Here is a 26,551-nt window from a genome sequence, read left to right on the forward strand (position 1 = left end):
AAAAGAGGTCTTACATTTTTTGTTCAGTTTTGCTGGATCAATCAGCTTGTCTCTAAATCGACCCTGTAGCAGGAGAATCATATTAATACCCTAATTTTTTACTTCATTTATTAAAAATGTCACGGCAGAATAAAGACCATTGTTTCTTGAAAAGTGGTTAAATACAGATTATAAACTAAGACTATTACATACGTGAGTCCAATAATCGCAATAACACTTACGAGTTATTTAATATACGGCACTTATAAAATGCATTACTGTTCTAAGACTTATTGGTTTGACGTAAATTCTAGCTGTTATATTAAAAGTAGAAGATAAATAAAATCAATACTTACTTTTTTAACAAGGCATGTAGTTACTTAAGAACTACGAAAGAGGTTGTTGCTACGAATATTTAAGTACTTCATAGGTGAACCTAGCTATTCATTGCAGAGAAAAAAATGTTATCCTCTTAAAAATTTCTTCTTATTTTTAATTTCTTCTGAGCCATTAAAAAAAAAAAATTACAACGACGCTCCGTTTGATTAACTTTTAGAAGTTCGTTAAAATACTCAGATATTTTCAAATTGCACTCTCATACACACTGATGCAAATGAGATAAAATGTATAATCGAATGCGAAATAGTATACCCAGTGTAGCTTAGTTTTAAGGTTACAATTATTAAATTAATAAAGTTTTCTTTTTAGAAAAATATATTTTTCACTACTTTAGAGACTACCGAATATTGAACAAAGCTATGTAAAACAGCTTGGAATTTTCAAAAATTGAATATTATAAATGCAAGGGTAAAAAATAGTTATGAATTGACTTACTGTACAAGCTTCCTTCATTTCCTGCAAAAATATTATTTGGATATTATAAAATGATTTTATAATTAAAAATATAAAACATTATATTACAGAAAACATTTTTATACTAGCATAAAATTATTGACTCACATGATGTCCAGGAGCATGTTGGCAAAACTGAAAATAAAAAAGAAAGAATATGTAATAGCAGAAATATTTTGAGAAAGTACAAATGACACATAAACATTGTAAAACAGTTTTAATAAATCTCTTAAGACCTTCACCACACTATTATATCCTTAGTTATTATAGTATTTTGTTTTCTCCTTACTATATACAGCATATTTCGACTTATTATAACGTTTCTTTTTAATGCATCATATTTCGTACTTCTCATTACACCTTGACTACAACTTTTATTTTCTGGCCCTCCTTAGATTTTTAGAATATCCAGTAGATTTGAGGCGATTTCTAATATATTCATGATAACATAATTTTTTAATATTTTTTACAGAACAATACAATTCTTGTACTTGACATTTAAGTTTTAGTTATTGCATGTCATAAGATAATTTTTAATTGCCTAGTAAGGCCCCCCTTATCGTTTTTTTACGCCCATAATCCCCACGTTTTCCAGTCTCACTCGAACGCTCGTACCGAACGCACGCTTTCTGCGCACGCCCGTAACGCATCGCTCTTACTTAGACTTGAGTTCTCTCTACGGCCCTTTTCAGGGCTACCTCTGCTCTCTTCCGATAACTACGACTTAGTCGCGCCTTGTGACTATGTTTTGGTTAAATATTATACCCACGTACACGCCACCTTAAGGGGTGGCCCGCATGGCTGGCCCTTCGAAAGGGCACACAAGCAAAACAGTAGATAAACCACAATTTAAGGTTATTATGATCAATACTTTCGCATAACTCTTTGACATGAAAACAGAAAAATCTTCAATCCTGCCTTCACTACTAAGCTCTTCCCAGAGCGGAAAAAACGCATTCAACGGTCACCTACAGGATCAAACGCAGCACAAATCAGGGGGGACTGCTGGTATTACTAAAGAGAAGGCACCACCACTTATCACAATCTTGGATCAAAAACTTTGGCCTAAGACGAATAAAGCCCTAACCACGGAACATATTCCAGTCCGTGGCATCATCACCACCTCTTAAGGCACGCACGTGTATCCAAAGAACGTCGACAGCTTTTGACGTATCATCTACGACCTTAATGAGAAAAAGGTCAAGTTTACCACCCATCAGCGTCACGAGGACCGTGAAATGATAGTTGTTATCCGTAAAGCCAATATCGGCTACACGGAGCCCAAAATTCTGAACATGGTCCAGACAAAAGTACATTCCACTCGTCATGTCTATCGCATGACGAAGGGCGATTGGACCTGGTCCCTGGTCATCGTATACCTAGATGCGTCAGATGACAAATCTCACGACATCTACAACCTCAGTTCTCTTAGGGGCACTTTTGTCAGAGTGGAAACAGAAGCGTAAGCCAAACGACATTCCCCAGTGCCATCGCTACCAAAAGTTTAATCAAACGGCAGCCTACTGCAACTTCATTCACGTCACTGCAACCTGCCCTGACAAGGGCAAGGACCAAGTCACCCCTCACTATGCAAACTGCGATGGCGAGCACCTTGCATTCTACCAGGGATATCAACAGATTTACCAAAAAGGAGCTCACGCTCCCAAGAAATAAACTGCCTCTCCTCTCCCTTTTGTGAAATCCACCCTTCAGACAACAGCCCAAGGCTCGATTACTATTCACCCGAGGATGTCATACGCAAATGTGGCATCCTCCCAACACTGAACAGAATCTCAACCCCTGACTTCTCTGCTTAATAAACTCCCTACCACCTAGACAATCCTCCACTTAATAGTGACCCTGTTGACTAACCTCGTCCAAAGAGTGTTCAGTCTCGAGGGCAAGAGAACAACAGCACGCAGGACAGAGACTTTATGCTACTTAACTCGAACGTGAACAGCATCACACACAAAACGACTGAACTTATACACATACTTCAGACAAAAGACATTGACATTGCATGCATTACAGAAACACACCTAGACAACACAAAAATTCTCTACATTCCAAATTCCACTGTACACAGACGTGACAGACGCAGAAAATCCCATGGTGGCGTGGCTACCCTTGTTTGCAAGAGATTCTGCCATTAAGTTATAAGTACGGACGATGCCAACTGTGAAGTAGTCAGAGTTAAAGTACAGACCACTTCATCTGCCTTTATTAAAATCATCTCCTACTACTTTCCTCTAACAGATCATTCAAACCTCCAATACATAACCTTGCTGTTTGGCTCCCACATCTCTACGATCGCTGCTGGTGACTTAAACGCCAAGCACAAGTCAAGGGGATGTGATTACAAAGATCCTGAAGGTTGTTCTCTCTTCAAACACTTGAGGAACCTCAAAGTTAACATTAAGATTTCGAGTGACCCAACTCACTATCCTAGCTCACCAGACCAAGACCCAGACATCTTAGACATATTCCTGATAAAAAACTTAACCATCCCTACAGAACCACGAACATTCTCAGACCTTCCTTGCAACCATAACCACGTCTACTTAAAGATTCTTAGATCCCTTCTCACCATACCCGTTACCACCAGTAGCATGGACTGGATCAGCCTCACGTATAACCTCGAATTCTTCCCATTTAACTGTCGTCCCATCAGGTCCGAAATGGTACTTGACATATCAGTTGACGAATTCACAGACAAACTTAACAGGTGCATACAAGACGCCACCAAAACAACTACAGCTCCCCAATACACACTTAAACACTTCTGCGATCTCTTGCATCTTATCAAGGAGAAAAAAAAAGTCCAGAAACTGTAGCAAAAACAGAGAGTCCCTGAACTAAAAATTCACCTTAGCTTCCTTGAAAGAAAAGTCTAATCCTATGTCTTCGAATTGCGAAACAAGGAATTTAACAATTTCATAGCCAAGGCAGTGTCCAATCCAAGAAGTGCTTGGAAGGTCTTAAAAAAACTTCGTCACAAACGGCCTTCCACCCCCCTTTTAATAAGGGGGTAAACTCTACTCACTAGATTGGGACAAAGCAGAATTCTTCGCAGATTCGCTGCAAAATCAATGCTCCCCCAACCTTAGCGCTGAAAAACTATCACACGAACATGAACATGAAATCCTACCTCTTAGACAGATTAATTAACGTTAAGATAGGTGACTCCCTGTCCAACCCTTGCCCAATAACCTCTGGAGTCCCTTAAGGCTTCAAATTCTCACCCACACTTTTAAACATATTTTGTCATGACCTGCCCCAGTGCGAAGACATCAACACGTACGTCTATGCAGAGGACATCGTGGTAAGCGGCACGTCAAAACAACATTCTTGGTGCACCACCTTTCTAAACGAGCATATTGCCACTCTTCATAACTAGTACAGTCTTTGGAAACTGGTCGTAAATGAGGCAAAGACTATAGCCACTCTCGTCTCCTGGAAAAATCTAAGGAACAAATTGCACAAGATAAAAATCAATGGAGTAGAAATGGACTGGAGCTACTTCACCAAAAACCTTGATGTGACGTTAGACCGTTGACTCACGTACGTTCAGCACATTAACAGCGCTTGTGGCAAGGCATACGGAGCCTTTGTGCAAGTTATGCCCTCATTTAGCAACAAAGCAGTCTCCTAGAAGACCAAGCTGCATACCTTCAACGCCATCATCAAGAGCATAAGCACCTACGCGATATCAACGTGGGGCGCTGCAAAAGAAAACTGACTAAAGGATATCCAAGGCCCTTTCATTAAGATACTGAGGTTGGTCCTGGGTATTTTGTGTTATTTAAGGAATACCTAGATTATCAAGGAGTTAAACATTGTCTCTTCCATTCGAGCAGCTCCTGTTCTTGCGTCAAAAACTCGTGCCTGCATTACAGACCATTCAAACTCCACCATCGCCACACTCGCGAGCCTCCAACTCAGGCACTTCGACCTCATACGATGTCCATGTGCTCTCGCACGAGACCCCGAGGACCCCTAAAACACTTTAGGTCTTCAATCCCTTTTGTTTTCATTGGTAACATCTCCATAATCTCGCCGAATTACTGTGACTTCAATCTGTACGCTTCCGTCAGGAGCACCCTTCTTTCCGCCATATCCTTTACGGCTTCAACCCTATACAACACTTACACTAATTACAAGGACGCTTTCAAGTACACAATACTTAGTGGACTCACACATGTACACACACACACACAATAACACCAAATTTAAGCTTCTCTAACTCTATTCCAGCACAAGCCAAGATTTAAGCTTCACCCAGATGCGTTACTGCTTCTCCTCTCATCCCATTAAGAGCGAGCTGGCCTCCAAAATTCTCCGTTACTTTCCTTTTTTTTTTCTCTTATGCCTTTTTGTCTTCTAGAAGAGTGGTACTCACGGATCTGTCCCATATGAGGAGGTTAGTTTTTAGTCCGTTGGTACACCGGATGAATTTGACACTATAATCGAATTAGCTGGGGTGTCTATGAAGATTTTCTCCTCCCCACTCCATCAAACAAGAAAAAAGAAAAAAAAAACCCACGTTCTTCACACAGGAAGTTCGTAATAAAGTGTTCCGTGTACGTCATTTATTGGCTTTTGCATAATTTAAGAACCAATTTTTGTGCACAACGATTATGCGCAAAATACTTGCTCCACCCTAGACTCACTGAATGAAACACCTTAGTATGTTGACACGTGATGTTAAATATTTTTAGTTTAAAGTCTTGCACCTATTCTTGTCAATTCTTAGAGTAAAAAACAACTGCTTAATAAAATTAAGTTTAGAAGCTATGCAGTTTATTTGGTCAAAATATAAGCTGTAAGAAGTAGAAAAAAATACAATAATGCTGAAAAGACAGTGCTTTCCTGACATAATAAAATAATTGTTGACACTTAAAGGGTCACTTATTTATTTAAAATTAAAACTGTAAAGATGTAAATCTGACAAAAAATACATAATTATAAAATTTTTTCTTTTTAATTTCCACAATTTTGTTAACAGAGGAACAAAGTCCTAAAGATGAAACTCTCTATTTTTTATTGACGAAGTTTATATACATTATTTTTTCTATTTAAAAATCTAAAAGTCTTAAGTAACTGTTCCCTAAGTTATTATGAAAAACCAATCTATTATTGAATGGATTCTTCATTCGTTAAATTTAACGCTGCTGCTTAAATCTTTATAAATGTTCTGCATTAGTTTCTTGACATCCAAAGTTCGTATGATGCCAAAGTCATTGGTTTCTAATCCACCTGTTTTTTTGGCAGGGCTCAGTCATTGTTAATCTAAGGTAAAGAGAATAGTTCGTGGTGCTTTCCTATTAGAAACTTGCCTACTGTTGGTTCCTCCATCGCAGACCTTGTAGAATATCAATGATTCCTAGTTAAATGCTTAGAGTGGAGAGGGTATTTCAGGGTTATTGATAGTTGGGTTATCATCTAGCTTTGCAGTAAAACTCTTTGCTTGTGACGTCTGCCAGTGAATGATTGACTTAGTTTAATAGTGGCCGGAGATAGTTGAAAAATGTTTTTGTTGGCAAGATAACTTAACGTTACATGACCCTAAAAAAAGTTGATGAGATTTACAGTTAATTAGGGAACGTAAATATTAATAATAGACCTGAATAGAGGTAATACGTACTTTAAGTGATTCTTTATTATTGATCTTAATAATAGAGTGCTGTCTGTCGGTAGCTTGACGAGGGCGATTGTTTAAGCTGCTCGTGGCGTAAATTCACGACACGGGCAGACCACGCGTACTAAACGAGGGCCACTGCTCTTTACAATCAAACAGTCACCTTGAGACCAGTACTCACTGTTGCTGTGGTGCTGGACTCTCTCGCTTGGGCAGGAGTTGTAAGGCATACATGTTGAGGGCAGTTATTGTCCCTACTGGCAGTGGTCATCAGCTGTAGTCTTTGACATTGATCCTGGCTTGACCTCCTGGCTGGAGAAGTCTTCGATCTCTCACGAAGCACATGCCTAACAAGTAGGTGCCCAATAGACGGGGCTCGTGCACTCCAGGAGTACTTGCTTATACAGCAGCAACAAGCACAGCATTTTGATCACCCAGGTTGTCAGACAAAAAGACGTCCGACCCAGCAAAAACGCAGTCACAAATACACCACAGAAAAAACTTCAAAAATTGCTTCTGACGTAAAAACTAAAACGCTTCACGTGCGCTCGCAGGGCTAAGCTAATCTACCATGTCGTCGCTTTTCTCTCGCTCTCCTCCTTCCCCCCTGCCCTAGTCTACCTAAGCCATATACCCCTTTTTCCTCTTTTCCGTCTTTTCCTACCAGTCTTAGCCTACGATGCTCTAGCTGGTGCTGGTTTGACGGTATCTCACCTTCACACGTTGTTATTTGTATATGTAATTGTTTCATGTCTCATAAATATATGTGATGAATATTGAGTGTTACATTTTTTCATAACGATCGTTTAAAAAAGAAAAAATTGAGTGCACTAAGAAATTTATACTTATCAATAAGTTGTTTGTTCTAATTTAAAGAACTTGTCCTTTTTTAACCTGTTTCCTCGACGTTTACGTGTATTACTATAAAATATTTACTAATGTGCCTTAATTTTACAAATCATAAAATTAATATTTGTTTTTACAACTTGAGTTTGAAGTATTTATAATAATAAAATTCATTGAACATTTTAAAAAAATACTATAACCATAACTCCATTACTATATTACATAGCCATTATATATTATCACAACAAATTTTGTTACGAAAATTAGCTATCACTTATTTTAAAACATCTAAGTTTAAATTTCCTTAATCAAAAATTATTATCATAAAAAACTGTATCATGTTGCGTATTATCATCAAAGGATAGAATAATGAAAATTTATAAAATGAGGTTTAACTTATTGCTATTTATATTGTCAATTAATTTATATATATGATAAAATAAATTTCCTTAAATATGTAGAAATTTCTTTCCAAACAATATTTTCTATGTTTGTATTTTTTTATGCGAAACAATTTTTTTTTTACTATTTTATGAGAGAATAAATGTTTTTCTTATAAATTAACCCACACTACTAAAAATTGTCCTTTAACATTTGTCTATTATGCTAGCAAATGCCACAACGGTTGAAAATTGCTTATGATACAAAAGAAAACGTAATTAAGAAAAATTTTCTGTCTTTAAAGTAATTTTGGAATAAAAACACTGTTTTTAACTTTTTCTTTAATTATTATTTCTCGCTCTATATTATACTATTCTTAAACATGTAACATTACACAGTTCATCTGTTTTACTTTAACTGTTAGGTAACATCACCATTGAATGACTTTCTTAGATTGAGTTCATGAGGTAGTCATCCTTCATGAATTACGTGCAATATTTCCACAAAAAAATTCATATAAATATGGTCGTCTGACTTATCAACTTCTTTATAAGTTAGGTCTTCTATTCTATAGTGAATTTCTGGTCTTCCACTTAATTCTCTGAAAATTTTATCTTCTTAACAACAAGTCTACTCTTTATAAAATGTAAGATTAATTTTTGTTAAACAATGATGGATTCAGAAAAATTTTTAGAACATACATTATTTATTATCTAATTTCACGTTTTGTTACAGGCTTTTTTGCCCTTTTCCAACTTTCGATGATAAGTTAACTAATCTAGAATCGATAAGGAAAATATTGTTTTCAAATTTTGAAATTTAAAACGAGTTTCATAAAATGAAAGATTCAATTGTTTGATTTATTATAATTCGTCTGGGACCTTTCTTTATTTCTGGTAGAGTTCGAAAAAAATCACCTCCTACAATAGTAAAGTTATTTTCAAAATATTTTTCAGTATATTATAAATCTTCTTATGTTTCGTCTACTATTTCCAATAATGTTTTTTAAGTAATGAAGCCTAATCCTAAGGTATTAAATTAACTTCCCTTAAGGTGGCTCCAGCGCCTAGTGCCGTATCAAATGGGGAGACTAAAAATTAATCATTATTTTCTTCAAAATATGGTATAAAATTATCGTAGAGACTGTTGTACGCCATATTCTACATTTTATCTGTTACTTTAGTGAGTTAATATAAAAAAACAAAAAAGTTTTATGGTGCCCTAATTGATGAACTGTTATGGTACGCTCCTAAGTTCAAGAGTAGTTATACCTATATATATGTACTCTGCAGAATGCAGACAGCTGAGAGCTGACTTGCACTCGCAACTGTATACTTATTCTCCGATTATTTAAAGATTTTGTTCGATAACAAGACACTTTTCTCATGTCATAGAAAACTGCGTAATAATATATACAAGATAGTATGTTTTTTACACCTTATGGGTTATTTATATAAGTGCAGCAGTAGGTTGTAAATCGCGTAAGCTTGCATTTCCTATCCAACCTGTCATAAAACTACGATTTTGTAAGCATGATTTCTTACAATTTTCACCGTCAACCTTAATTTTTTTTTATACGAATAGAAAGATGGAAATTCAAAGAATATAATTCAATTTTATTAACCTCGGTTGGGTTATTTATAATTTTAACATTGAGGCCACTGGAGCCACCTTAATTTTCTTGTATCTGGCTCGAATTCTAAAAAGGCAGTCTGTTAATTATTAAGATCCATAGGAAGTTAAGAAGCTCTATGATTTGTCATTTCTTTTGAAAGCATTATTGACCTTCTGCTAGTCCATGCCATCTACGGATTTTTTTCTAATCAGAGAAATAAAATAATCAAATAACGTTTTACATAAATAATATTGTTTTGCCCCTCCCAAACCAGCTTTGAAAAAAAATATCGTCTTTGGTTTACAAATAGTATTAAATATTTTTTAAATGGTTCTTATTTACAATCATATACAGTTAGTTTAACATGTCTTTACTTAAACGTATTTTAGTATCAAGATGATTTTTTATTTTTTTTTTTTTTGGTGTTGGTGTTATAAAACCCTTACAAGACGTATCTTCTAATTCTCAATTTTAGTAGTTATGTAGAAGAGCAAGAAATTAAATTGTTATAGTATTATAAGCCCATTCCTTACTGAAAGTTCTTTGTACTTCTCACATTTTTATTTATGTTAAGCTTTTTCTAAATTTAAAAACCAATTACAAAATTATCCTAAATGAAAGGGAAATAAAACAGTGATAGCGTATTCAAAAATGTCATCTATTTTTCTATCACCATCTATTAAACTTATTGCAGATGCAGTATAACGAAACGTTTTATTAATCATTTTTTTTATGTTCTAATTTTCTTGAGTAATGTTAAACCTGTTCATTAATGTCTTATTAATAAAAAAAAATGTTCTTATGATTTTTGGAAAAACAACGTTGATTTTAAAAAAACGCTGTTTTAATCCACCTATTGCAGTATTTTTTATTACTTTTTTTTTATCCTAATTTTTAAATGATTATTTATAAAGTAGTATTTTAAAATGCTCACATCCTTTATAAATTTTGCCAAGTCATCATGTTTATTAAACTTAAGCTTGGCTGTTTACTGTGCTTTATAATTTGTTATAACAATTTTAAAGCTATTTTCTTAGAATACAAGTTTTGGTTTGTTATTGAGATAAAAAAAAGCTAATCTGCTGAGTTTATTAACTGTATGACTTTTACTACAAATAAGAAAGTCTTGCTATCTCCAAGCTTCTTACATCGAACCTACATACTGAGCGTCAACGTTAATAATAATTTTATGGAATAATGCTATGTCTTGGTCTTTATTTTATATTTTGATTGTATACTCTTTTACTGCCCTTATGTATGCAGCCGTCACTATGTTAAACACTTTCAATAGATGCGCAGAACTAGATCTCAATACAAAATTTGTATTACATCAACAAAGATTAATCAGATGGTATCACCATCCAATCATTTGGGAGAATTTATTTATTTCTTTCCAAAATTTACAAGCGTGTTGTCAATAAACTTTGTTTTCTCTTTTATATTTAAAATATTTATCAGTTAAAAATGAGCTAACGTTTGTGAAAGGCTTAGAAAATTTTTTTTTTACATTTTTAATCAATTATAGAAGATTTTCGTTATGCATGTGGTCTGCAAAACATGTGTCTCATCATTATATTTCTTAAGTTTTGTCTCACGAGATAAAACGCCATTTAAAATTATTGTATTTATTTGCTTGGATGTAATTAATTCCTAATCAAGATAAAAAACTATCAAAATGGATCAATAAGGTAGACCACTTTTTGAAAATTTGATGGTATGGACGAAAAAAATATTCAACAATTATACATAATATACCTAAGAAGAAAATTCTTCGATGCACTTAAATGTCTTGTCACTTTTTGCTACTTAATGATTTTATAACAGATTTTTGTTAAATTTGATTGGTTTACGTATGCAGACATACATTGTGTCATCAAACTAATGCTATAAAATACTTTTTAAGATAAATATTATGACATATTGCGAAACTCTACCTGCAAATGTGCATAAATTAAAAAAAAAAAGACTCTCCAATACGAAGAAAAAAGTGTACTTAAACGAATAATAATTTCAAAACATTTTACGTAGACTACGCAAAGTTTTTTTATACTTACCTACAAGATTCTTTTTTCAGCTTTACTACTTTCATTCAATTAGTCTTAAGATACTTCTTGTTTGCATAAGAAAATATACTTTGTTTTAAATGTAAAATATTGTTTACCAAGAAGTTAATAGAATTCATAATTCTACCTAATCGTTATAACAACTCTAGTAAAAAAACTGTTAATTAATTTAAAAATAGTTTTCTTACGTCCGTGTAACATTTCTTTAAACATGTACATAGTAATCATTAATCAGGCTCATAAAAATATATTAATTGGTTCCATTGAACTATAATATATTTTTTGTGAATTATTAGACTTTCTTTAAAACAAATTAAATAAATTCCTTTTCCAAAAAAATTGGTTACCTTATTCCAAAACCTATTTTTTCTAATTAACATAATATTTCTCCAAAACAAATTAATTATTCAATGCCATTAACATTAACAAAATTATAAATGCATTAGACAAAAGTGAAGTTTTTTATATAAAGAATTTTTCTTTAGCTCACTGGACCAAAACATTTTCTGTTTACATCAGCATTTCTTTTACTAAGGTTTAACACTATCAGTTAAGTGATATAATTTGTTAAAGTACGGAATATTTATGTAGTTCAATAAAAAGTTTTATTTTGTTGCACGTACAACCTGTCAAGTAAATTAAGAAATAATTGTTTGGATTTATGTAATTTTTTTTTTTTAACAAATTGATTGTCTTAGTAAACCAACTATACACAAATAAAAAACGTTATTTTTTCGGTTATAAATTTCCAATATCTTTAGATTTAAGCATTTCTTTAAAAAAATCATTTTTTCTTTTGTTGATTCAAATTAATTTTTTTTTTTTGCAAAAAAATGAAATATTAATAGATTTATTCAAAACAAACGTTTTTTACTATGGAATAAATTCTTTTCGATATTGTTCAATTGTTTTAAGATAAAGTCTTCAAAAAACGAGATTATTTGTATCAGCTATTAAAAATTACTTTTTGCAAAAAAAAAAATATTTGTTTCAGTAAAAATTTCTTTTTTCTGGTAAACAAAGAACCAGTTGTACTCGAAAAATTTATCTTTAGATCACATGCGTACTCCCCTAAATACTTTATTATATTAATACATTTACTTTATTTAAATTTGTTAATTTTTTTCAATTGAAATATACTTTGTTTAAATAAAAAATATTTTTTTTAACAAAATCCAAACAGTTTTACAAACCAAGACTGTGAACTGAATCTAAAAAAATTATCCGTTAGTCATAATTACATTTCTTGCAAATCAAATATTTTTTTTATATAATCTACTTCAGTAACCAAAAAAAATTTATTGTGCAGAACTAAATTAGGCTTCATTGATAAGACCATTCTTGCAGTTAGTTTAATCGAAATTTTTTTTAAAATCACAAACCTAGTTATTATTTTGTGTAAAAACTAAGATTTTTTAAATTTAAAAACAAATGAAATTTTATAACCGAATGCAAAACATTTTCAATGTTTTAAAACTGTTTTTTTTTCATTGAAGGTTAAATTTCTTCAAAAGTATGAGGTGAAATTAAAGAATTAACTCTATAAAATAAAGTAATTTTTGTATTGAATTTAGACGTGCTTTGATAAACCAATAAGTATTTTGTTGGTATACTATAAATTAAGTGTTTTCCTAAAACGAAGAAAGTTTTTCTTGAACGAAAAAAAAATTATGGGTCTCAGGACCCATAGAAGAAAGGGTAGCTTCAATAAGTTTGTAAAAGTGAGAAAGCTGCAGCACAGCTCTGATCAAGAGAGTTATGCATGTGAGAGCGAGTAAGGCTACAAAAAGTTTTCCGATAATTCTTGAATAATATCCTACGTGGCTTTGGTCCTTTACACAAAGAAGTGCCACTGCTGGTGGCACTAAGCAGCAGTGTCTTTACGTGTCCTTTAACATTTAAATGCAGAGCACTTCTGACAATGGTGTGGAGTCAACGCACGTGATAACAAAAAAAAAAGTTATTTGAAACGTTTTTAAGTATCTTTTTTTTATGTTTCTAAGCATTTATCGCATGAGCTTTTGCGTATTATAAACAAAAAAACTCATTATTGTGGCTGTCATTGAATATTTTTTTAACATTGAAACTTACTTAAATGAGAGAGAAGTTAAACTTGGTTAGTTGATGAAACTCTCTCTCTCTCTCTCTCTCTCTTATGAGCTTTAATGTAAGCCTGGCAGACTCTAAAACTCCATCTAAGCCCATCCTAATGATTTTTCAAACGTCCTACTTAACCGAGAGTATTTCTCATTTGATTTTACTTTTAAATTTTCATGCCATTAAATAACGCTTCATACGGTTACACATGTTCTTCAAACTATTTATCGGAACAACTTTCACTTCATCAGTTTAGTGACGTCACTTGATTTATCATAATTCTTCTTTTTATATTTCACATATTATTATCTGCTAATAATTAGGAAACAGTGATATTGGTATTCTAAGAAAAAAATTTCAGTACATCATCTGAGATTTTAATCCAGGACCCTCACGTGTTAATTAGATGCCTAGTCGTCTGCACCACAGCGCTTTTCTGTTCTCGCTGCATACATACATTACATATACTAACCGTATCTTTACATATATACAGTTAATAGAAAGAGAGAGAGAGCAAGAAAGAGAGAGAGAAAGGAAGAGAGAAGGAAAGAGAGAGCGAGAGAGAGAGAGAAAAAGCGAAATCGTGCGTGCAACACTGCATGCATGCATGATTTACACTAAACTATACTACTCGTTGTCAAGAGGAGATGTGGTGGTGAAGGGACAAACAAGAACAAAGGAGGCAAAAAAAAAAATTTCCCTTTTTTATTCTCACAAGGGCCCCACGTAAGAAGCTTAGCTGAAAAACAAATTTTTGTAACTGTAAATTTCTATTTTTTTTTCTTTAACCTTTAATGATTATTTGTTAAATTACTATTTTCCTTGGATCAAATATGATTTTCTGGTTCATAAGAAATTAGGTGGTCAGTGTGCTATTTTTGTATTGAATGTTTTGTCTCAAGGCGTGCTGTTTAATAATAAAATGGTGTTAAACCACTTTTTGGCTATTTTAAAAATATTTTTATCGATTAAATCGTTAAATCGTCACTTGAAAAAAAAACAGTTGCACAAAAAAATTAAATTATTATTAGCTGTACAACTTTTGAATCAAATATTTTGCTAAAAAAATAAATTTATCTTTGTAACGGACGAAAACTTTTTTAGAAGCAGTCAATATGCGGATCAAGAAAGAGCCAAAGTACTCTCAACAGCGCCAACCGTACTCTGTAGTTATTTTTACAAGACTGACCAATTTTTTTTATTATTTATCTGTTGATGTTAAAATATACATTCATACTAATTGTGTCTATACTTTATATATACGGCTTTACTCCGCTCAAATAGATACTATTTTTTTATATATATATTTATTTTGCTTATTTTTCTCAATTTAAGTAATCTTTTATTTTATTATTATTTATTTTCTTTTAGCAGACAATGTATACTTACATATTTGACATTAAATTGTTAGCTATTTGTCCCAGAAATATATGTGACGGGGTTCATGTGTGGGCGCTTGTGTATGCTTTGGCATGTACATGTACGTGTGTTTTTACAGACATTATTGCTACAATAAATGTCGAATAATGTTTTGCTGCCTCACATATGAGGCAGCGTTGCTTCTGTCAGGGGTCCCAAGACCCCTTACGATTGGTTTCTTTGTAAGAAATGACACTTATATTTTTTTAATAAAATAAGAAAATTCAAAGCATACACTGCTCTGAAATAATGTAAGTTTTTAGTTATTTTCTACGTGCAGTATTTAAAAAAATTGCAACTAACAGTTACAATTTTTTTTACTTACTTGCGAAAGCAAATGTATTTCTTATAAAAAAATTTTTTATTATAAAACTGTAAAAAAAGGATCTTGTACTTAAAACTGGTTCATTCCACTAAAAAATCTTAACCTAGTTATGACAGATCCTTTAGTGCTTCAAAACAAAAGTATGAGCAATCATGGCTCATAAAATGCTACATTATTCTTTTAAATAAGTACCGCCGTTTCCACCTATAAAGACAGGGCTGTTTTGAGATCGCTGCATAGAGTTAAGAGAAACATAGACAAGTTTTTTTTTTAATAAAAATTTTGGAGAGAAATGAAAATCGTTCACAAACATTCTTTTTAGTTATTTACAAACGCGATGGAGTTTCTATAATTGATACAATGACTAACCAACTTGTTTATTCTGAGTTACTTGTGCTGTTATTGGATTATATTGTTGTCAAAAAATCAATAATGAAAGAAACGAGGATACCTTATAATAATCATAAGTATGTCAACCATGCTAATAATAGATTGAGTGATGATGATCATGGAAAAAATGAGAATAATTATTGGTAACAATAATTAAACTAATAATAATAATAATAGTTACTACTATAATTATTGTATTTAGGATTATAACGCTAAAGATTATAAATACATAGCAGTAACTAAATCAAAAATAAATATTATGATAATGATGCTAATAATGATAAAAGTAATGATGATAGTTATATGAATATTTTTAATGATAACTGATGACCATGATAGTGATATTCTTGAAACAATTACTTATAAAATTACTTTTTACATAAGCCAAAACTATCTGCATTAAGCATTAACATTTTGAGAATAAAATATTATTTAATTATCTGTAAGTGTTTGCAAGGGCTTTTTAGGAGGCTGTGTTAGGTTTTAAGGAGTTTATCTAAAATGCCTTTTACAAAAACCTGTAGAATATAGGTACATGTATACATTCATTCTTAGATAAGGCAACACACACATGAACGGCATGAATAACTTGGTACTCTAGGCTTGTAAGTAAGTTAAACAACCATTGACATATAAATGTATATATTATAATATCAGAGAATACAAGATTTATGTACGTAAGTGTGTGGCAATATCGAAATGAATGGAAGCACGGAGTTAACTATAAGAGAAGACCGCTTTCTGCCTCGCACCATTATACCCTACACAATGGGTAGATCTCGTGAATCGCAACAAAAGGTACGCTCCGAAACGATCTTACAAAGTAACTTGATCGAGCACAGTAACATAATGTTTTAATCATTGCAATGGAGGCCTTGGGTTGGAGAAGAAATTGGTGGACGTCCCTACCAGTCAAACTTCCAGGTCACGACCTGGAGTGCAAACCCTAAATCACGAATCTTCTCATCTTAATACACTACCGTCTCCCACAGACTCCCAAGCTAGTCTAACTTCACTCACTTCACTTTACTCTACTTTGCTTCTCCTTTCCCGTCTCCCGTCTCTAATTCCGTGAACTCAGAGTAGCTGCGCCGCACCGTAACACCATCTTCATAGACGTTGAATACTTGCCATACAACTTTACTGCCTAGGGTTCACGGGTACTATGCTCACCTGGCTGGATAAAAAGAACAACGGATAAGGAAATTAAAGTCCAGTGATTTAGTAACCCATGTAAGTTTAATGGATTATAAGAAAAATTACACTATCAAGATGAGATAGGGGATCAAAAAGAGAAAATAAAAAAAATAAAAAAAAAGTACAAGGGCGATATATAAAATGGAGAATCAAAAGTTGCTGAGAGGAAGGGCTGGTCTTATTGCTGTCAGTCCCATCCTCCGTCCACTCACTTTCAAAGGTGATATTCCTGGTAGTACATCTTTGGACATTCTTGATCCCATCTAGCTCAACCCAGCGTTCCTCAGCCTCTCGAGCCGCTTGGGCCTGGGTGATGGCAGTGGTACACGCCTCTAAAACACTTTGAGCTTCGCCCAGCCGCATCTTAGTGCAGCGTGTCAGTTTACTCGACCCATGGGTGGAAACGTACTGAGTTACACGATTAATCAGGGCTTGGGCCTACTGGTAGCACCAGAAGACGTCTATGCGGGTCTCCTTTACCTTGCGCAGGATGGTTTCCCACTCCAACTCTGGATGGGAGGGCTCATCTTAGTCAGAGTTGGTAGCCAGTTTGTCCAATACCAGCGGCTTTACGTCAGGTAGGGGTATGGAACTCGGGGAGGAGGTGGGGCAGGCCAGTAAATTCGTCTTCCCCAGTTTCTGGTGACACCTGGGATGCCTGGTTGGTCGTTTTCATCGATCCCCTCCAATGTAGCGGTTGAGACTGGATCTGGGTTCAGTGATCATTCCTCCGTATACTTGAAGAAGGCGTCTAAAAACTGAAGGACAAGCTACCTTGCCAGTCGCTTTAGCCCCATGTGTAACAGGTGGCTGCACATCTCCTCTACCTGTCTTCTAAGAAACGGCATGGTGATCTAGAGAAAATAAAAAAGGACTGGGGTTAATTTTAGGAGTTTACCAGGCGAACCCTTGATTACTTTTGTGGTCTTCCGAGTCCTCATCACGATCAATGAGTCGCGTCGTTAGGTCTGGCCCATGGTTTCGATATAACGGGCATTCTTGGCGTTTGCCCTCACTTACGCTTAATTGGCCCGCAGGCCTTTACCGCAATACGCTCGCTGGATCCTGAATATTCATATATCATCAGAAGGTGGTACGTTAGTTACCTTTTCTACTACAGTCACATGTGATTTATCTTTGGGTCTTTTGTAGTATGGTTTGAGTTGAGTTATTGAGACCGGTCCGTATTTAGAACCTCCTCCATCCTCAAGCTCTTAAGTATTATACGCTAGCGATTGGATGATTATGTAAGGTCCTCGGGACCATGGTGCTAGTTTTGCCAAGACACCTGAAATTGCGCATGACAGGTAATGGGCTAGCTGCCAAACTCGGTCCCTGACAACATAATTTTCATCACGCTGCGGCGCGCCGTCAGGAATTATAGTAATGAGCAGTTCACTTTTGTGCTGGTCTCATATTATTCGGAGCTTACAGATGGACTATCAGGTTCCAGGCATTAGAACACCACCAAGGTTGTCAACAGGGCCTTGATCCGATCTTAGGCGATCTATTGTTCCTCTAACCTCTCAAAAGGTTGATCTTTCCTCAGTAGTCAAACAACCAAATCTGCAACTGTCGCATAGTTTGGTAAGAACTTTCTTTATCAGGCAGCTATTCCAAAGAATCATCGGAGTTGCTTAAGGTTTCTGGGATCTGGGTTATGCAGATTAAAATAGATTTCTATTTACTAGATTTACTAGAATTTCCAGGTATCCGACCTCTGTTTGGCTAAACTCGCTTTTCCCTCTGTTCAAAGTGAGCCCCGTATCCCATATCCAGTGGAGAACATGCTTTAACCACTCCAAGTGTTCTTCAAATGTTTTGGTTGCGATGATAATATCATTGAGGTGTGCGTAAGCATACGATTCAAGCTCCAGACCGATCACCCGATCTTAAAGTAGCTGCGAGGTTACAGGTAAATTGCTCTGCCCAAACAGTGACCAATTGAGATGAAATAGCCCCTTTCCAGGTACCATAAAGACCGTTATTGGTTCGACCTTGTCCACCGATGGAGTCCAATTGTACTCACTACTCAGATCCAACAGGTTTGAGATATACCAAGCCTGCCTCAACTTGCGTAGTATTGTGTCCATGAAAGAAAAGGGTAAGTACGTAACGTGGTGATGGCACTTATTTTCCAATAGTCTACACAGAACCAAAAACTACCATCCTTTTTCCGGATCATCACCACTGGACCAGATGGCCCACCTACTAGTGGAGGGTTCCACAACTTTGGGCTTTAGCATGTTTTCGACCTGTGCACCTCCCCTTGTGTTCATTCTGACACAGGATAGTGTCTCTGTTTAATGTGTTTTGATGTGGTGACCTTTCGTCATAGGGAGGATCACGGAATCTGGATTTGAGTGCTATTACCCGCTCACCCTTCATGGCTTTATGTGAGACGTCGTACAGTTGTTGGATTTCTTCTCGCATAACTATGTCCTCAAGCTCTAGCCTCATACTTCGGTAGCATAGGTCGAGCTGCTTCTATTCTGGCCATGGAGGTTCAACTCTCCTTACATTGGATTTTATTTGTGCCAAGTACTCCATCACTGGTTGGCCCAAGTATTGGATCCATAATTAAGCATCCAATGCTAACCGATATTGCAGCTCATCATCAGCTCCGAACCAGGACCTACTGTCCCTAATGAAGTCTAAGTAACATAACCACTTATCTTTTTCATTTTGAAACCATGTAATTGCCTCTCATGTTCAGAATTCCAGTAATGCTGGAAGGAGCTCTTTCTGTGTGAGACTTTCTGAAAAGAAATACTTGAATACATGTAAGAATTAACTTAAAGCTTTGATGATTGGCTCCTGACAATTTGATTTGCCATCTTTTCACAATTTGGCCGATCTCTCGAGAGTTCCCTTGCTTAAACAGTCTTGCAGGAGTATGATCTTCACGTTGTCTGGGAGGGACATCATCCTCTCATTCCGAGACTGAAGCACCGGAAACAGTCGAAGAATGTGACTGCCATGGTAGATGCTATTGAGGTGCATTGGCCGTCAGCCATTCCAGGCTCTTTGCTTGTCTTATCTTCGTGAATTTATTAATGTCTGAAAGGTATCTTCAGCCTTTACTGTTGAGGACATAAGGACGTGATGGAGCCCATTTGTTAAGATCTGTGACCGTATTTGTAGATTTATAATTTGGCTTTTTATCCACTTGTTTTTTTTCTGCTAATGATATTATAAGGTCAATGACAAATACTGTGTACTTATTTTTCTTGCTGTTAAAGTTTAAAGTGCTCATGTCTAGCACACAAGTCTGCACTTCTCCAAGGCAAGATATTCCAAGCTTCTCCAAAATTGCTCTATTATTCTTTACTAGGCTTGACAGGTGAGAATCTCGTTCTTTTGCCTGATCTAACTCATCTTTTAAAAGTTGGGTTCAAAGTCCCTCGATAAATTTAGCGCTTGCTTTGATTCGGAGAGCAATAATTTTATTCGGGTTCTTACCAGCTCGTATAAGGTTTGTTGGATCATATTTCTCAGCATCCATTTAAAGAAGCGCTCTGTTTTTTTTGGTCTCTAGTACAAGCTGATTTGAGTATTTTTAATATTTTCTTGCACTCATTTTGCTTAAAAACATTGCTGCAAAATTTTTTAACAGATTCTTCTTCTTTTTTCAATTAAGATTCAATTTGACTTTAGGGGTTTTATTAAAAATCAAGACTTACAGCAAGACGTTAGTGACTGTGCTCGTATTCGCTGAAGACAAGCTTAAGATAGGCACTGCTGTGTAGGTGAGCTTAGTGTTTCAACACTATCTGGGTGCAAGAAGACGCCTGTTTTTTTGCTATGTGTGCAAGAAAATTTTACTTAATTTTTTTTATTTTTTGGAAATATGAATTTTGTTCTTTAGCAAATAAAAAAAAATTGGAAATTTAATTCAAACGTAGCTGAAAAAAAGCAGCAATTCTCACTGTTTATATAAGTATTTGTGCAGTACATTTTAAAGTGCTACTTTTAGTGCTTGTAGTACTTACAAGTCGAGAGCGACGGTTACATCTAGTTAATATAAGAAGATATTATTTATGTTTCTCTCGTACTTGTGTAGAACATTTTTGGGCTCCAAGACTCTACTAAGAGCCCAAAATTAAGCACTTAAACAACGCACGATTTGTTTATGTGTTCAACCTGTCTGTGCCTGCCCGTGTGCATATGCCTATAAGATCATACGTTTCGTCTTAATGATCGACGTTGCGATTTACTAGCTACTGCGAGTTTCATATCGAGAAACATGTATGAAATGTGTTGATTAGTACGATAAAGACTTAAGATTCGGAAAGGAACTGGTGGGCGTTTATCAAAAATCTTGTACGGACTCCCAAGCTAGTGTAACTAATATCGCTCCACTTTACTCTACTTCTCTCCTCTTTCTCCGTCCCCTCTTCCTAACCCCCTGAACTCAAAGTGGCTGTGCTATGACATTATACATACATATAGAATAGTGTATATACTTCACACGAGGTAAAATACACTTTAATATAAACAAAAAAAAATTTACGATTGAAAAAACTGACTGATGCAAAAAATCAAATGCAGGGGGGTAGTTTTGCGGATAAATTAAAAATTCTGCTGACGTCTGCATAATTTTACCGTATTATTAACATATGTCTTTGAACCACGGAAAGTCTACGTAAGTCACCTTTTCTCGACACACACACTTACATTTACACGTACACACATACACACACACACACATACACACACATCTGCGTGCCAACCTCCTTTTTTTTTAGATATACCAAATACTTCATTTTTTCAGTTCGCTTTTTTAAGTAAAAGAAATTATAAAACCTTGTAAACTAGTTTAAAACTTGAACTAAAAATAGTGTAAATTAAAAAAAAACTTATTTATAAATTTATGATAAACTTTTCTTTTTGTTTCTGATCGCAGATAATATCCAAGAAAACTTAGATAAAATAAAAATTTATGTTGATAGTAAATACTTAAGTCCAATGGAAGATGACTGGAGATTACAAGAATTTCCATTTTGTGGTATAGTTACAAAGTATTCAATTCAGACAATTATTTAGAAAGTAAACGAAATACGGTTTTTAAAGAAAATAAGATTAAAAATACAACAGAAAACTGGTAAACCTCAGTAACAGCATGGTTTCAATCTAACAAAATTGATGACTTCATGAAATGTTATAAAAGTATTCTATTTCCAGGAACCATCTTAACATTTGACAAATACGAAAAAATAAAAAATTTAATTCACAAATAGTAAGATTAAACACAGTATCTTCTAGAGATCATCAAACGTTTTTTTTTCAAATCGATACCAAATAAGAAAAGCGAAGCATTATCATTTGAGAATTAAAAAACACCTTATAAGATAATATATCCAAGATTCAAAGAAATTCCATTAGCAATGTGTTTAATAGAACACAATAGCTGAAGAGATAACATTTTTAAAGAAATTATCTTACTTCTCGTGGAAAAAATCTCTATCTATGGCAGGAACTGGTATAGTATCAGTGTTACTTGCATACAATGACCAGTCTTAGAATATTGCATTTACTATCAGACTTAATCAATGTTTCAAGCTTATTCTTGTAATTTGAATCTGAAAAATAAAAATAAAAAGAAGAAGATTTGATTATGTGAGACGAAGTTTCTATGATTCCCAAAAAGCCTTAGAAATAGTTAAAAAGATATAAAAAAAATCATGTGATTCAAAAACTTACTTTAGTAATAAATGAATTGTTTTAGAAGGCAAGTCCAGACAGACTCTTCCAGTTAAAAAAAATAATAATACAAGCATAATTATACAATTGAAAGTATATCTTTGGTCTTTGTTTTTTATTTAACAACTTAATATCAATATTTGCTTAACTGACGACAAATTTCAAAATGTATTATTAGATATTAAAGAAGAAAGCCTAAAACCATTGTTAATACAAAATTTATTGAAAACATCTAAAGTTTGTGCAATTATTTTTGGTAAAGAAATTAACTTTTTAATAAATACCTCTATACACACTTTTTACAACAAATGGACTTACTTTTCGAATAATGAATTTTAAATCATATAAAAGGAAAAATAAAAACATATTACAGCATGGATCATGCTACTTACAAAAGTTGTTAAATCTAATTATAACATTTATATAAATTTTTCAATTGAATTTCTAAACGAAAGTAGTAAAACTAAACCACTGCTGGAGCTTGATTTAACAATTAGGGCAATTGTTTTATCAATATTATTTCTATCAAGTTCTAATAATAATTAATTATATTTTTTGAAACCACTATTTTTACATAGTCAATTGTACATCTCGTTAACAAGATGGAAAAATAAAAATAGAATATATGTAATCAAACGGAACGTGATGATGGCCTAGGAACTAAAGGTATTGTTCGAAAAAAAATTATTGACTTTGACTTATCTGGAGAAGATAAAGAAAATTTTTATTTAATTACATTAGCAAAAGTTTGAAATTGTTCGTTATATTCTTGCAGTAATTGTAATAAGTGTATCAAGTTAATTAAACTTTTGTTAAGAAACTATTTGTATTAATATTATTTACTGTTAGAAAATAATCCTTTAAAGCACTTAATTAAAGATACTAAAAATTTTGTAAGCAAGTGGGATCAATACGGTATTTTCGATAAATTAAATAAGACTAATAAAAATACACAAAAAATACTTTACTATTGGTATCATTGCTTCGACACTAAACCTACTAACATTAACCTACTTAGAGTTTTTCTAAATTCCTTTCTGATTTTTTGATTAAGGATGTTCCACTGACGTAATAACACATAAAAAATAGTTATGAATTAAAAAATAAATTAAAAGATATTATCACTTCACCTGGTCATACTCTCAGTAGTCTAGATGTGGTAAGGTTGTTAATTTATACTAGTAAAGCCTTAATTATAAATGCAATAAAACATCTTTGAAAACTCTTGAATAATAAAATCAATGTTTTTCTCAATGAATCTTGCACAGGTGTATTTTTAATTTTGAATTCAACTTTGTTCCATTTTAACAACAATTTTTATAAACAAGTGTTTGGCTCTCCAATGGGCAGTTTCTGTAAAATGGTTCTGTGTGATCTTGTAATCCAATTGCTTGAAATTTCATGCATAGGAAAGTTATGTTTTGATGTTTCACTGTATGTACCTTATATGGATAATATCCTAATACGTGTGCCTACTTAATATATAAACTATACTATAAATATTTTTAATAGCTATTGTTCAGAAGTGCAATTTACTGTTTGGACATGTAATAACAACAGCATTAGTTTTTGAGATTTGCAAATTATTATTTAACAAAATAACACAGTACTAACTAATAAATACCAAAAACCCCAAACACTCAGGCCGATACTCGAATTTTCTCTCCCACCGTCCAACAAAACATAAGATAGATATTATTTACACATAAGTAGACTTTTCCATTTAATTAGCGCACACTCAATTCCATAACGATCATTTAAAATTAATCGATAAATTTTTACTAGCAAACAACTATACTCTCGAAAACTTATTGGTAATTTTTTAAGCAAAAGTACAAATACCTTAAAAAATATGAATATGATTGACAATCGCTATGAAAATAATAATGATTACAAACTTATTTTATCATTACCGTATATTTTTCACTTGCACGGTCCTATTAAATATTATTGTGTGAAGCTTCACATTGGTATTGTATACAGTTAAAACAATAAATTGAATTTTATCTTTTTACTTGGAAAGTATGTTACCGAGCTACTCGATGAAAATAATGTCATTTACCACATACTATGTGCAAATTGCAACTGCTGTTATGTCGGTCAAACATGAAGAGCTGTAGAATTAAGAACGGCAGAATACAAAAGAAACATAGAGAAAAATAGAGACATTTGTACTAGTGCAACATAGCAATCAGTTTACACAAATTTCTAATTTTAACAAAAAAAAATTTTAGACACAGAACAAAATCTTAAAAAAGTGCCTTCTTTCTGAAATGTTCGATGTACACTACTTCAATAATAATATTAATATACAACAAGATACAGAGAAAATGAAAAATTGTTAGAAATCTCTCGTTAAGTCAATTTAGAAAGGAGACTAACTTAATATATATGATTTGAGGGCCCCTTTTATTTATAGTATTAAGAAAACTTAAGCTGTTGATGTGCGTCTCACAAGGAACTGCTTGCGATTCTTATTGGATTGCATTACGTGCGTATACTATGTCATTTGTGTATGTGCAAGATATAAAAGGAACAAAACTTGAAACTCTGACTATATCACGATTTAACATTTGTCTCGTAAAAGTCAGAAATATATTATACACTTCACGTGATTTGCGTTTATTGTATTTACCAAAATTTGCATTGTAAAAAATTTTTTATTACTCATAGATTTTTGTACCTGATGAGGGCTGAAAGATTATTGAAACGGCCGAAACATTGTTTCGTTCTTTAATAATTACAAAATTTGACAGTACCACCATTGGACGTTGTTTCAAATTATTTACCAACTGTCATTGGACGTCTTATCTTATTATTTTTAAAGTTGATTGAAGGAACTAAGGGCCTCTTTAGGCTTACATAATTTATTCAACAACAAATCAAACAACAGTACAAAGTATAATTACTTTAAAATGTGAAACAAAATTAATTTATAGAGAGTAAATGATTACCAAAAAAACTCACACAATTCACATTTTTAATGGAAAAATAATCGTGTTGCTATCATCGTGTTAACTAAACAAACAAAATAGATTCCAAGTGGATGTGGCCCATATTAATCTACTTGTGATTTATCATTTATTGTTATCTTTTAAAAATCTTCACACTGGTTAATAAACCTTACTTAGTAAACTAGCATCTTTTTCTGTATGAGTAATATGATTTCATTAAATATTGAATACCATTACATTAATTTTATTTTTTTTAAATTAAACTCTTTGTCACAGATTTCAGTTAGATTGCAGTCAAATTTTTTTAAAAAGTCATGAAGATGGTTGGACACTTTTACATTTTTTTGTATACATTGTTATATGTTTCGTTACACTTTTATTATTTTTCCCACTTAAGTTTTGTCTTTACCCACTTAGATAAATTGACTAAGAGTTTTTTTGGTTAGCAGCAAGATTTAAATGTCATTAAATTATTTGTTATTTTCTAATGTTAAAAAGAAGTAGTAACTTTGAAACTAGACTAATGTGACAAGGTTGAAGGTCGTGTTTGGAACCTAAGACTATTACCTGAGTAAGTTTTTTCGATAAAACGAAAACTGTGTTTGTTGTGAATGGAAAGTGGGTTATTATTTTTACACAGTGACTACCTCAAAATACTGTTGTTAATATTATTATTAGGAGATTCGTGTTTTAACGACATGACGCTATGAATGAAGTTGTAAATAATGTTCATGTTTAAGGATATCCAATGGTTCAACAAAAATTGTGGTAATGGATTCTACATGTTTTATTCTTATACTTATCTGATTACTGAGCGTGTGCTTAGGCACCGACCCTCAAGTCATCATGTAAACAAATGAGAGCAGAACGACATGTTCTACAAACGACATAATGAAATCCGTCCCTAGATCAGAAAGGGGTTAACTCCAGGAAGGATCTTTCTCACAAGTGGAATACCTTCATGGATTGTAATTATCTTTAAAACTTAAGACCTTGAAAAAACTACACAGCAATGTGACTCATTGTGAACGCCAACTGACCTTTCTAAGAAAGTGTAGGACACAAAGTTATTTGCTTTAACATATTGAACAT

At 33.3% G+C, this 26,551-nt stretch overlaps 1 protein-coding gene across 1 annotated transcript in view; it reads right to left on the minus strand.

Annotated features, from left to right (window-relative positions):
• Positions 1 to 735: 735 nt before the first annotated feature.
• The window catches only part of LOC149375790 (protein unc-80 homolog), a 350,738-nt gene continuing 324,922 nt past the window's right edge, over positions 736 to 26,551 (minus strand). The window contains exons 3-4 of the mRNA XM_089596538.1: positions 940 to 966; positions 736 to 834 (exon numbers count right to left, since the gene is read on the minus strand). Coding sequence (XP_089452664.1) covers positions 736 to 834; positions 940 to 966 — 126 coding nt within the window. The remainder of the gene's footprint in view (positions 835 to 939; positions 967 to 26,551) is intronic.

The sequence above is a fragment of the Copidosoma floridanum genome, unplaced genomic scaffold, assembly GCF_036245765.1.
Source record: "Copidosoma floridanum isolate Cflo_tuat_1 unplaced genomic scaffold, Cflo_Japanese_pri ptg000004l, whole genome shotgun sequence".
NCBI classification, from domain to species: domain Eukaryota; kingdom Metazoa; phylum Arthropoda; class Insecta; order Hymenoptera; family Encyrtidae; genus Copidosoma; species Copidosoma floridanum.